The sequence below is a fragment of the Pan troglodytes genome, chromosome 14, assembly GCF_028858775.2.
Source record: "Pan troglodytes isolate AG18354 chromosome 14, NHGRI_mPanTro3-v2.0_pri, whole genome shotgun sequence".
NCBI lineage: Eukaryota > Metazoa > Chordata > Mammalia > Primates > Hominidae > Pan > Pan troglodytes.
Genome location: NC_072412.2, coordinates 20,594,469 through 20,607,455, shown reverse-complemented (window position 1 = coordinate 20,607,455; position 12,987 = coordinate 20,594,469). Strand labels below are relative to the sequence as shown.

At 36.4% G+C, this 12,987-nt stretch overlaps 1 protein-coding gene across 37 annotated transcripts in view; it reads left to right on the top strand.

The window, feature by feature from the left end:
• Window positions 1–12,987, top strand: part of ZDHHC20 (zinc finger DHHC-type palmitoyltransferase 20) — an 84,860-nt gene that overhangs the window by 32,192 nt on the left and 39,681 nt on the right. For all 37 annotated transcript variants that reach the window (XR_010150356.1, XR_010150355.1, XR_010150359.1 and 34 more), the window contains 2 exons: window positions 3,927–4,030; window positions 11,315–11,435. Coding sequence is in view for 14 of the 37 variants with exons in the window: in XM_009426716.5 (XP_009424991.4) it covers window positions 3,927–4,030; window positions 11,315–11,435 (225 nt within the window). In the remaining 23 variants the exon portion in view is untranslated. The remainder of the gene's footprint in view (window positions 1–3,926; window positions 4,031–11,314; window positions 11,436–12,987) is intronic.

Below are 12,987 nucleotides of genomic sequence, written 5' to 3'. Positions count from 1 at the left end.
TTTCATAAGTCTGTTGAGATTAAATGTAAACAAAATTTAATTGGGCATACAAAACTCCAGAGGATTTCTAAAATACTCGAACAGTTAGAAATTATTAATAAATAGTAATTCCTCTTACTGGAGACAATTAGGCATTAAGTATGTAAATATTAAATTACCTTTAAATTTAATTTGTCAGTAACAGAATAAACGCAGACTCAATCTTGGTTGGCTTATTTTCTTTCTTTAAATCAAAAATGTTTCCTGTATGTTGGAAGCACAGATATAGAAAGCAGAGAATTTCAGAAGTTCTTATAAAAGAACTTTTAACTTATATCATTATCTCTTGGGGCTATTTTTACCGTGTCTCTCAAAGAGTCTTTTTTTTTTTTTTTTTTTGAGACAGAGTCTCGCTCTGTCGCCCAGGCTGGAGTGCAGTGGCGCAATCTCAGCTCACTGCAAGCTCCGCCTCCCAGGTTCACGCCATTCTTCTGCCTCAGCCTCCTGAGTAGCTGGGACTACAGGCACCCGCCACCACGCCTGGCTAATTTTTTGTATTTTTTAGTAGAGACGGGGTTTTACTGTGTTAGTCAGGATGGCCTCGATCTCCTGACCTCGTGATTCGCCTGCCTCTGCCTCCCAAGGTGCTGGGATTATAGGCGTGAGCCACATTGCCTGGCCAAAGAGTCTTTCAATACAGTCTTTTGTTGTTGTTAGCTTGTTTGTTTTTAAATTCAGTTACGGGTGATTTTTGAACTTCTGAACACAGAGTTTGGTATATAGGTTTCAGGTTTTTCTTTCAACTTTGATTTAATTTTCTCAGTTAACTATGATTTTACTTCCTATATTACTTATAACCAATGGTTTAATAGCATGTATATGTAACCAGAAGTTTGCCTATTGATAATCACATTCATTTGAATTTAGTGAAAAGCATTGTTTTCTGTTACTCTTTACTCATTATAAGTTAATGATAACATCTTTTAAGTACTTACCATATTCTAGGTCTTGTGTTAAGAGCTTTATTTTATCTATTTTTTAACAGAATATATTTTTAAGCAAAACCATTTTCTTTTGTTTTCATGAAGAAAGGAAATATTCTAAAATTATATTAAATGTTTTTAAAACTATGAAGAGTATATTGTTTTTACATTTAAAGTATCTCAAAGTTACCATTTATCTCAAAGTTAAATGATAGTGTATAGATGAGGAATAACAAGCCTGATTTAATATGGGGTCTAGGCAAAAATATTTATAAAGGAAGTAAGCAAAGTGAAGATAACATTGCATGGTTGTTAAATGGTCTCAGTGTTATAGCAGTAGGAAACTAAGTTCTTGCACACTTTTCCAAAGGAAAAACAAATGAAGCAATTATATATAATATATAAAATATACATATAATATATATATTTTTTCTTTTTCTTTTTTTTTTTTTTTGAGATGGAGTCTCGCTCTGTTGCTCAGGCTAGAGTGCAGTGGCACGATCTCGGCTCACTGCAACATTTGCCTCCCAGGTTTAGGCGATCTTCCCACCTCAGCCTACCAAGTAGCTGAGATTACAAGTGTGCACCACTACGCCCAGCTAATTTTTTGTATTGGTAGAGATGGAGTTCTACCGTGTTGGCCAGGCTGGTCTTGAACTCCTGACCTCAAGTGATCCGCCCGCCCCAGCCTCCCAAAGTGCTGGGAATACAGGCGCGAGCCACTGCACCTGGCCAAAGCAATGATACTGAGTCCATTGGGTACACCATAGGGTTCAACCTGAAGGGAACTGACAGGATAGAGAAAGCAGATTTTGAGAAACCAGTTTTTAATGTGTATGACAATCAATGTTAGTGGAAACAAGAAGAGCACATTTGAAAATAGAAGGAAGTTAGGGTTACGATTTTATCTTGGCATCAGATATTGGCTTAGAAGTGGAATATGACCATTAAGATGATGGTTTAAAACGTGGAGGAAACTATAATTTTAGCTAGGACATAGTGAAAAGAACCTTGGATTTTTGTCAAACAGATATGAGTTTGAATTCTGGCTTCATCATTTAATAACTAAGTGACGTTGGGCAAAGTATTAAATTCTCTGAGCCTCACTGTTTACATCTGTAAACTGGAATGATACCTTAGAAGACTTACTGTGAGGGTTAGAAATAAGGCATAGATGATATGCCTTCTAGTTGGCTTTCAGTACATAGGAATGGTGATTTGAGTACCTATAGTCAAATGTGGTGACTGAGTAGTCCCAGGGTTTTACTAGGATGCGCTGGTCATGAGGTTGGAATTATTTCTTAGGAATTCCACAGCCAAGAGGGGAAACAAACTATGAGCAACATATTTTACATCACCACTGAGATGGATTGGAAGCAAGGAGACCAATTGGCTTTTGCAGCAATCCAAAGAACGTAGGCAACAATTTATGAAGTATGCACTGGCAGTGAAAATAATGATAATTATTGAAATTATTGAAAAATAACGAAAATAATAATAATGAGTTCACTTGGTGAGAAATTTTAGGAGCTAGAATTAGTAGTATTTGTACTGATAAGCTGTGAGATACAAGGAGTCATTTCAGGCCTGGATTTCTGCATTGGTCAACTGCGTGACTGGAGTTTCTGTTCTCTGACATCTGGCATGAACCCAATACAATTTCAGAAGAAAAGGTTGGGTTGCAACAGGGTTGTCAAATTATTATTATTATTTTATTTGAAAAGTACAAGCAATTTTTAAACCAAAAACATAAAGGAAAATAAACCTCAGTCCAAAGGAAGGACAGTACTTCAAACTGAATACATGTTAGCTTTTACAAAAGCTTCCTTACATTGTTCTTGGTCTTTCTTTTCTTTTTTTTTTTTTCAGTGCAGACCAGTGAACACTTTATCACTTCTTAAAATCGAGAAACACTGATAAAGGGAATGCACAAAAACGACCAAATTTTGGAGAAAATCATTAAAATACCTGGATAAGACTAATAGTAATAATATTAATAATCAGTATTTATTGAGGATTTATTGTGTGCCAGGCATTCTTCTAAGTGTTTTGCATGTATTACCTCATCAGTATTAAGCAGCTAACTTTACTGAAATAAGTACTTTAATTGAAATCTAAGCAAATTATTTGGAGAGTGCAATATGAAGAAGTAATGAATTCTGAAAGTAACAGAAAAGACCTTTGTGGAAGGAGTAGCATTTTATCTAAACTTTAAAAATGAGCAGAATTTCAGACTTGTCTGAATTTATTATCTTCAGTGGGTTTATGGTGCTGCATTACAAACTGAAAAAGAGTTTAAGCATCTGATAGATAGTTCTTGCTTCTTAAAGAAATCAGTACTGCTTCTTTCAAATATGTAGAATACAACAAAAATCTTTTGAAATATTTTGGAATGTTAACATTAATCTACTTGGGAAACAGTTATGTTAGATATTCAAAATGGCCAAAACTTTTTCTTGTTAGCCTGTATTGAACAGGGGAATGAAATTTAGGTCACTTTTTCTGAACAATACAGGGAATGGGTTACTCAGATGTATTCATCATTTATGGTGATGGTAACTTATTTACTTTCAGTTGACAGTTCCTTGGATGTAATGTTCATAGTAATAGATTCTGTTTTAAATAATTTTAAGTCATTTAAAATGAGCTTTTGGAGAACTTGAAATATAGTGCGTGAAGAAAGTGTTTTAGCTTAAATCTTCAGCAATTTAATACAATCAAATCTCATCTTAAATCTCATCTTATAAACCAGGCTGATAATCCTTAAATATAGGAACAGAATATTTCTTCATATCTAGTAATGTTTCCTCATGCAAGTAAAGTTTATATATTTGATGTTTCAGTACATTTTAATTTAATTGTTTATTGGATTCGGCCTCCTGACCCAATTATTGTGTTTTAATGTAATGCTTTTTGCTGTTTTCACCTGGATTCAATGAACTGTTATTTGTTTTTATTTACCAGGAAAGACCGTTGTTTACCTTGTGGCTTTCCATCTGTTCTTTGTTATGTTTGTATGGTCCTATTGGATGACAATTTTCACATCTCCCGCTTCCCCCTCCAAAGAGGTAAATTTAATGTTGGTAAATTACCAAATGTTTTAACTGATTATGGAATTTTTTTTCCCTTGTGTTACCTTTGTTAAAACTTTACATAATGCATGTGTTCTGTTTCCATTCATAAAACTGCTTGGTTGCTCTGTACTGTGAATGTGAGTCATCAGCCTATTCTCAGATACAGTCCACTGACACAGCATAGTAAAAGTTCAGCGGTATAGAAATGCTTACTATTTTTCTGCCATGCTATGTGTCCTTAAAGACATACTTTATATTACTGGAATAAAAAGTCTCAAGGAACAGAACTGAGTTAGGAAAGTAGAGTTTATTTTTAGAAACTCTCAACATTTATATTTTCTCAGGCATGAACAGATATGCTGCAATTAAAGAAAGTTTTGTGATGGAAACAAATTGTCTAGGCTATTGCTTGCTGCACTTAAATATGACTAGTGTTTCTTCTAATTGGAGGTTCCATTTGGAAAATAATATAGGTAAACATTTATGTGGAGTAGGTTTTATGACCAGTGTGTCTCTCTTACCTCGCCATAGCTGACTGAATTCTTCCTTCACCGAAAATTTCTTATAGCAAGGTGGTCAAGAATATATTCTCTAGAGTTAGAGTTGTCTAAGTTTGATCTTTTGCTCTAACAATTTAATCTCTCCAAGCTGCAGTTTTCTTATCAAAAAATGGAACTAACAATTGTGCCTGTCTCTGTAGGATGTTTGTAAAGATTGTGAGATTTATTCAGTTAAAACATGCATGTATTTATATATTTATTTATTTATTGAGATGGAGTTTCGCTCTTGTCACCCAGGCTGGAGTACAATGGCACGATCTTGGCTCACTGCAACCTCCGCCTCCCAGGTTCAAGCGATTCTCCTGCCTCAGCGTCCTGAGTAGCTGGGACTACAGGCACGCATCACCATGCCCGGCTAATTTTTGTATTTTCAGTAGAGACGGGATTTCCCCATGTTGGTCAGGCTGGTCTTGAACTCCTGGCCTTGGGTGATCCACCCGCCTCAGCCTCCCAAAGTGCTGGGATTACAGGCATGAGCCATTTACGCCCGGCCTAAGCTTTTAAAATAGTAGTGTACCTGCCACATTGTTAGGACTCAAATATTAGATGATGATGATAATGTAATCGTTTCCCTTTGTGTTAAATTTATCAAAATCATTAAAAATTATAGACCATATGTTTAAAAATAGTATCAACTTCTATTTAACTTTGCAGTGAAGAACATATATACAAAAAGTATGCATATGTGTACACACCTGTGTAACTACCACCCAATTCAAGAAACAGAACATTACCAGAACCCCATCAACCCCTGATGCTTCCTTTCAGTCATCCACTTCATAAGAGGCCACTCTCTCGCCTTCTAACAGCATAGATTAGTTTTGCCTGTTTTTGTATTAAATATAAATGGAGTTTTCTAGTGGTATGTGTATAGTCATAGTCATATGTGTGTGTGGCTTCTTTCATTAACATTCTATTTGTAAGATTCATCTGTGTTACGTATAGTTGCAGATCATTCATTCTCATTATTGTTTAGTATTCAGTTGTAGTAACATGTAACACAATTTATTTACTTGGTCTACTGTTGATGAGCATGTGGGTAGCCTCCAGCTTAGAGCTGTTACAAATAGGGCTGCTGTTAACATTCTAGTGCATGTCTCTTGGATAATATATATGTAGTTCTTTTGTATAGATGCCTAGGAGTAGAACTAGTATATATACATTTAACATTAGCAAGTAATGCCGTATAGTCTTTTGCCTGCTTTTTCTATTAGATGCTTTTGTTTTAAAAGGTAAAGTAAATTGTAAGTCAAACTTTAGTGTTGCTTCAAATATATTCACCAGGCATTTGTTACTAATTAGTCAACCCTTAAAGTTATGTTACAAACTATCCATTTCTTAATCTTGAAATTGAAAAGGACTTAATTTTATTTAATCAATTACTAGTAGTGATGACTATTGAAAACATAGCATGTGTAAAAAGTAAATAATTCTCATTTCAGGAAATAAGAAATAGAATAAGAAAAATAATTGGTAGTACTTTTGAGAAGCAGTATAATGTAGAGGTTAAGAATGCAGGCCAGGCGTGGTGGCTTATGCCTGTAATCCAGCACTTTGGAAGGCCAAGGCAGGCAGGCAGATCACTTTAGCCCAGGACTTTGACATCAGCCTTGGCAATGTAGCAAACCCCATCTCTACAAAGAATAAAAAAAATTAGCTGGGCATGGTGGCATGCACCTGTAGTCCCAGCTACTCGGGAGGCTGAGGTGGGAGGATCACTGAGCCCATGAAGGTTGAGCCTGCAGTGAGCCGTGATCATGCCACTGCACTGCAGCCCAGGCAGCAGAGTGAGACCCTGTCTCAGACAACAGCAACAACAACAGTACCACACAGACTCTGGACTAAAACTGCTCGGGTTTAGCTCATACTTCTGCAGCCTACTAGCCATGTTAGCTGTGTGACTTTGGAGACTTTCCTTAGTTGATCCCTCCTCTGTAAAGTGAGGGTGATATTAGTACCCACCTCATAGGGTAGCTATAATAATTGAGCAAATTAGCAATCTATGTAATTAATAATAGATAATTAATATATGGAGTTAATAGTGTATATAAAGGACTCAGAAGAATGCTTAGCACCTAATAAGTACCATCAAAATGTTATTATTATTATTTTTGGTGGTGGTTCTAGCATATTGCATCCATTTAGCATTCAGCCCAGAGCTTAAGCCTTTACATCAACTTCTCCTTCATTCTCCTCTACTCCTATAAGGTCATCTGACTGCCCAAGCCTGTATCCAGTGACCTTGCTGTGGCATGCTCCATTTGCCCTGTCAGAGAACTTATCATCTGGTATTGTAATTGCCTGTTTACTAATATGCATCACATTATTAAATTTTAAATATTGTGAGGGCAGGGATATTTACGTTGCATTCTGCACTGTATCCCTTCTCACACTATCTGGCATATAGTGGATTTTCAGTAACTATTAAATTAATTAATTATTAAATCTTCATGGGCCAGCTAAGCTAAGCTCTAGAGACAACCAAGAACAGGAATTTAAGATTCTCTTTGTCACTGAGCTTACAGTGTGCTGACTGAGGTAGGCCTGTATAAGCAATTACAAAGCTGTGAGTTTGATGTTAATGTAATACCAAGCTCACAGCTTTGTTAGGAGGATTCTGTCAGCTCAGAAGTTGGTGCTAATATAACACCAAACTCACAGCTTTTATTAGGAGGATTCAGTCAGCTCAGAGCTTAGAACAATGCTTGGAGATCTAGGTCTAGGGGAATTGATTGGGTCTAAAAAGCAAAAACTAGGGCCAGATGTGGTGGCTCACGCCTATAATCCTAGCACTTTGGGAGGCCAAGGCAGGTGGATCACCTGAGGTCAGGAGTTCGAGACCAGCCTGACCAACATGGTGAAACCCCATCTCTACTAAAAACACAAAATTAGCCGGGTGTGGTGGCGTGCTCCTGTAATCCCAGCTGCTTAGGAGGTTGAGGCAGGAGAATTGCTTGAACCTGGGAGGCAGAGGATGCAGTAAGCCAAGATTGCGCCATTGCATTCTAGCCTGGGCAACAAGAGCGAAACTGTGTCTCAAAAATAATAATAAAAAGTAAAAACTATAAATCTTTAAGGAAGTTAAGTTATAAATACGGGTGGGGTGTCTTTTCTTTTTTTCATTGTTTCAATCCAGTACTTCTTGACCACCCACCGGATATCAGACTGTGCTAGGCTTAAAGGTAGAGACAGACAGTAAACAAATAAAATAATTATAAATTGTGATAAATTTAGAAAAATAACATGGTAATATGATAGAGTATAACAAAGTAAAAGCTACTTTTGGGGAGAAAGAGCTACTTTAGATAGTATAGTCAGATAAATCTCCGAGGAAGTGGTATTTAAGCTGAGACCTTTATAAGTATCTCTTCCACTAAGCTTTTTGAAGGAAAAATCTTTGTTGTTTATTCCTGTATCCCCAGTACTTAGAATCAGACCTCGTATATAACAGGCAGATTGATAAAGACTTAAATGAAGAAATGGTGAGGAAGAGGCGGCAGCATGTGAATAGCTGATAGATATCTCCCATCCCTTCCCTGACTATAATCCTACAGAGTTTGCCAGTTAGCTGTAAGATAAAGGTCATGTTCATTTGCATGGTACACCAAATCCCTTCATGAACTAAAATCTTACTAATTTAATCTTCATTGCTTCTTCATGGAACTCTATACTCAAGCAGTGTATTGAGCTGAATATACTGTACCATTTTCACATCCTTGTGCTTTCTGTATGCTGTTCCCTTTGCCAAGATTTTCTTTTCTTCTCTGTCTTCCTGAAAGATTCCTGTTTATCTTTCAAAACTTAGGTACACTGCCTTCAAGAAACTTTCATTGATATCTCCCACTGCCTCCCAAGGGAGCTTTTATCATACCTTGTAATATATTATTAATGTTGTACTTTATGCTGATTCGTATTTTGTAATTCTTTGTTTATATGGCTCTCTTACTAGACTATAGAAATATACTTTTTGAAGGCCAGGGTTGTTTTTATTCATCTTTGGATCTCTGATATCTGGGACAACACCTCACTCTTAATTGGCATTTAATATATATTTAAATAGAACTGTCTGAACACTGAATTTAAGACAATAATAGCATTTCATAGTTTGAATTCTGTTCACTAGTTTTGAATAAAAAGACAAACTTGTAGTACTAATTCAAAATTACGATCTGTTTGAATATTTGTTTTGTTCCATTCCTCATCTAAAATTCTGATGTCTCTTGAAATTTTCATTTGGTTTAAGCTTTTCATAATTTTATAACCTTCATTCTTTTTTTTTTTTTTTTGAGATGGAGTCTCACTCTGTCACCAGGCTGGAGTGTAGTGGTGTGACCTCGGCTCACTGCAACCTCCATCTCCCGGGTTCAAGCAATTCTCCTGCCTCAGCCTCCCGAGTAGCTGGGACTACAGGCGCATGCCACCACACCCAGCTAATTTTTGTATTTTTTTAGTAGAGGCGGGGGTTTCACCATGTTGGCCAGGCTGGTCTTGAATTCCTGACCTTGTGATCCACCAGCTTCGGCCTCCCAAAGTGCTGGGATTATAGACGTGAGCCACCGCACCCAGCCCATAACCTTCATTCTTAAGGAAAAGTAATGATGTTGAGTAGCAGTAGAGAGGCTTGAGGCCTGGGATACTACTGCAGACTAGGAATAGGATAGCCCAGGGAAATCTGTTGAAGTTTTATAAGGAATCTGTAAAATTTGATCAGAACATCTTCTATTCAAATATATTTAACATGTTACCATGTGATTTTTACACTCTATTATGAATATGTAAGAGACACATCATGTCAGGAAATAACTTTCTAACAAGTTAAAATTCTCTTAAAAGAGAACATGCCATCTTGCAAAATAGAAAAATATTTCTCTGAAAGTATTCAAGAGGGGCCCAATCTGTCAGAAATGTCTGAAGACCCCTGCTTGTGATGGAAGATTAGTTAAGGGACCTCCATTGTCTTTAAGACTTTTTCATCTTTAAGATTATGTGAGTCTTTCCTGACTTCTTACTGTCCTGTTCATCTGTCCATGTTGCTTCTTGTCCCCCATAAGTAATTTGGGGGTTTCTTGTCCCATCACAATTTGATTGTGGAAGCTGAGCTAGGGAATCTAAATAGACTCTTCTATTTCCTAAAGTATGGTGTTTTAGTCAGGTTAGAGTAACTATCTATAAAAAGCAAAAACATTTATTTTACACTGTAATATAGAGGAAAATGTACCAGAGTAGAACACAGAAGACCTGTATTTTATTATTGGCTCTGCCAGTAGTTCTGCAATCTTAGAAAATTGCCTAAGTCTCTTAGAATCATAATTTCCTCAACTCAGAGCTCTCTCTACTATGCCAAGCTATTGCCTTGTTTATAGCAGAATACCGTGTTGTTAAGCTAATACCATTAGCAATGATGGGGCAGCAAGAGGAGGAGACATTTTGGTATTTGAGTTAGCAACTAGACCAAATACTCCTTAAACATGAAAGTCAGGATTCCTTAGGGCTTTTTAAGCAGAACCTTACAAGTAAATAAAAATTGAGGAATTGTATTATTAAAATATAAAACACAATGAAGAACAAATCTCAAGCCATTCTTAGTTTTTTTTTTTTTAAATCTATGAAATAAAGACTGATAGAAACCTGTAGTTCCTGGTAACATGAAATTAAGGTATAAAACTTAGGATCCTTGAGATGTTAGGATGACATATGAAAAGAACAATTAAACATAAACAAGTACTCTGAAGGGAAAATGCTATTAAGAGAAATGAACCAGAGGCTGGCCACACGTGGGAACAAACAGTAAGAAGTGAAAACAAGAAACAGCCCTAGGCCAGGTGCGGTGGCTCACGCCTGTAATCCCACCACTTTGGGAGGCCAAGGCGGGCAGATCACGAGGTCAGGAGATCGAGACCATCCTGGCTAACACGGTGAAACCTCGTCTCTACTAAAAATACAAAAAAAAAAAAAAAAAAAAAAAAAATTTAGCCAGGCATAGTGGCGGGCGCCTGTAGTCCCAGCTACTCGAGAGTCTGAGGCAGGAGAATGGCATGAACCCGGGAGGCGGAGCTTGCAGTGAGCAAATCACACCACTGCACTCCAGCCTGGGCGACAGAGCGAGACTCCGTCTCAAAAAAAAAAAAAAAGCTCTATAAAGGACTCTGTCCTTGAAAAGGCAACTGTGCTTGCCTTGACAATCTTTCATAATTCTGGTGAAACTAAGTCCTATTGGTTAACTTTTCAGAAGCTAAAAATGGTTAAAAAAAAAAAGACTCGTTGGCCTTCATGAGACATTTGGCTAGAAATTAGCGGGACCCCATGACTGTGATTTAGCCTTTCACCCAAAGCAAGTAAATCTTTGGACATTCTTGCAAAAATTAAAAATCTCCTGACAGTAACTTTTAAACAACTAAAATTTTTACTAATGGAGACTATATATTAAGCCTTTCCTGTGTAGAAATTTAATTTTATTTGTGAAAAACAAAGATGGAAAAATATTTAGTTCATATTCTTTGCCATCTGGTGTGGAGGGCAAATATTTTTTAATATGCCAAAGGTATGTAGTTTTTGTTAAAATGTACTTGATTTATCTGCTTAACAGTTAAGTTTGAAGACAAGTTTTGTCTTCATAAAATAGTTTTTGGTTTTCTTTTTTCTAGATAAAACTTTTTCTGAGCATGATAATTAACATCATGGGATTTAAAAAATTTAATAGTCCTCTTTCCTTTTATAGTTCTACTTGTCCAATTCTGAAAAGGAACGTTATGAAAAAGAATTCAGCCAAGAAAGACAACAAGAAATTTTGAGAAGAGCAGCAAGAGCTTTACCTATCTATACCACATCAGCTTCAAAAAGTAAGAAAAAGAATAAGTTTTCCTTTTCAAATGATTTTTAAAGTATGCTTATTCCTGCCAGGATATATTTGCATGGTTTGACTATTAAATGGATACTATGATTGCCATAAATAATATCTGTAGCAACAAGACTTTCCTGTTTCCTTACTGTGGTATTTCAGATGCAGAAATAGATATATAAAAATAATATATAAAAATAATAATCAATATAAATTGTTTAAGGGGCCCACTTTAATATGAATCTCTTCTGTACTTGTTTTTTTCCCCCAACTCAACTTTCATGGCTAAAAATTTTAATTATTATTCTTAGTAAACTGTCATTTGGAAGTCTGAATTTGAGTATTATGTGTCATCACTGAATAATTTAAAAAAAATCCAAAAGTGTGCTAAGAATGGGGAACAGTAAAAGACACAAATAGGAAGAAACTTGTTCAGATGTATAAGGCTGATATTCTGAGAGTCAGGCTGTGAACTCAGGTTTGTCTAGTTCCAAAGCCCTTGGTGTTTCCTCTGTACTAATGCCTCCACTGAGATCCATGACTGTAACAGCAGCTTCCTGTTCCTAGGTTGTAATCTTATGACAGGGAAGAGTCTATAAGTGGCTGGTCGTTTAAATACAGGGAATTGTTTTATTTTGTTTATTTAAAAAAATTTTTTGTTGTTGTTTGGGAAATTGTTTTAAATTATGTATTATATACTTCATTAATTGGTTTAAACACCAGGTAACGATTGCAGCTTAACAGTTATTCTGTTTACATGTACGAACTCATTTAGACCTCACAACAACCTTATGAAGTGTAGACTATAGTTTCCATTTTACAGATGAGGAAACTAAGACACAGTGAGGCTAAGTAGCTTGTTCAAAGTCATAGAGCCAGTATAAAAACAACAGGATTTTAAGTCCAGGTGCTCTGCCTCTTCAACCCACTAAGTTTCTAAACTCCAACGGGAAATTACCTTTGTGTAGCTATGTACAGATTGTGACTCAAGAAAATTTAAAGTGTCTACAAGATTTTAGGAGGGGATATTTGACTGACTGTCCTTTTTGTGTAACTAATATAGTATAGGAAAATATGGACTACAGATCAAACCCTAGCTTTTCCCTTACTAATATAGTGCAAGTCACTTAAACTTTCTAAGCACCAACTTCCTCATTTTAAGGTAAGGATAATAATATTTACATGGCTGGGTTATTGGAAGTATTAAAAGAGACAATATATGTAAAGTACTTAGTATAGCTCTTTGCATATAATAATACATTTCCAGTAATTTTTTTTTTTTGAAACGGAGTCTCGCTCTGTTGCCCAGTCTTGAGTGCAATGGTGCAGTCTCAGCTCACTGCAACTTCCACCCCCAGGGTTCAAGCGATTTCCTGCCTCAGCCTCCTGAGTAGGTGGGATTGCAGGCACATGCCACCAAACCCGGCTAATTTTTGTATTTTTAGTAGAAATGGGGTTTCACTATGTTGGCCAGGCTGGTCTCGAATTCCTGGCCTCAAGTGATCTGCCCACTTTGGCCTCCCAAAGTGCTGGGATTACAGGTGTGAGCCACC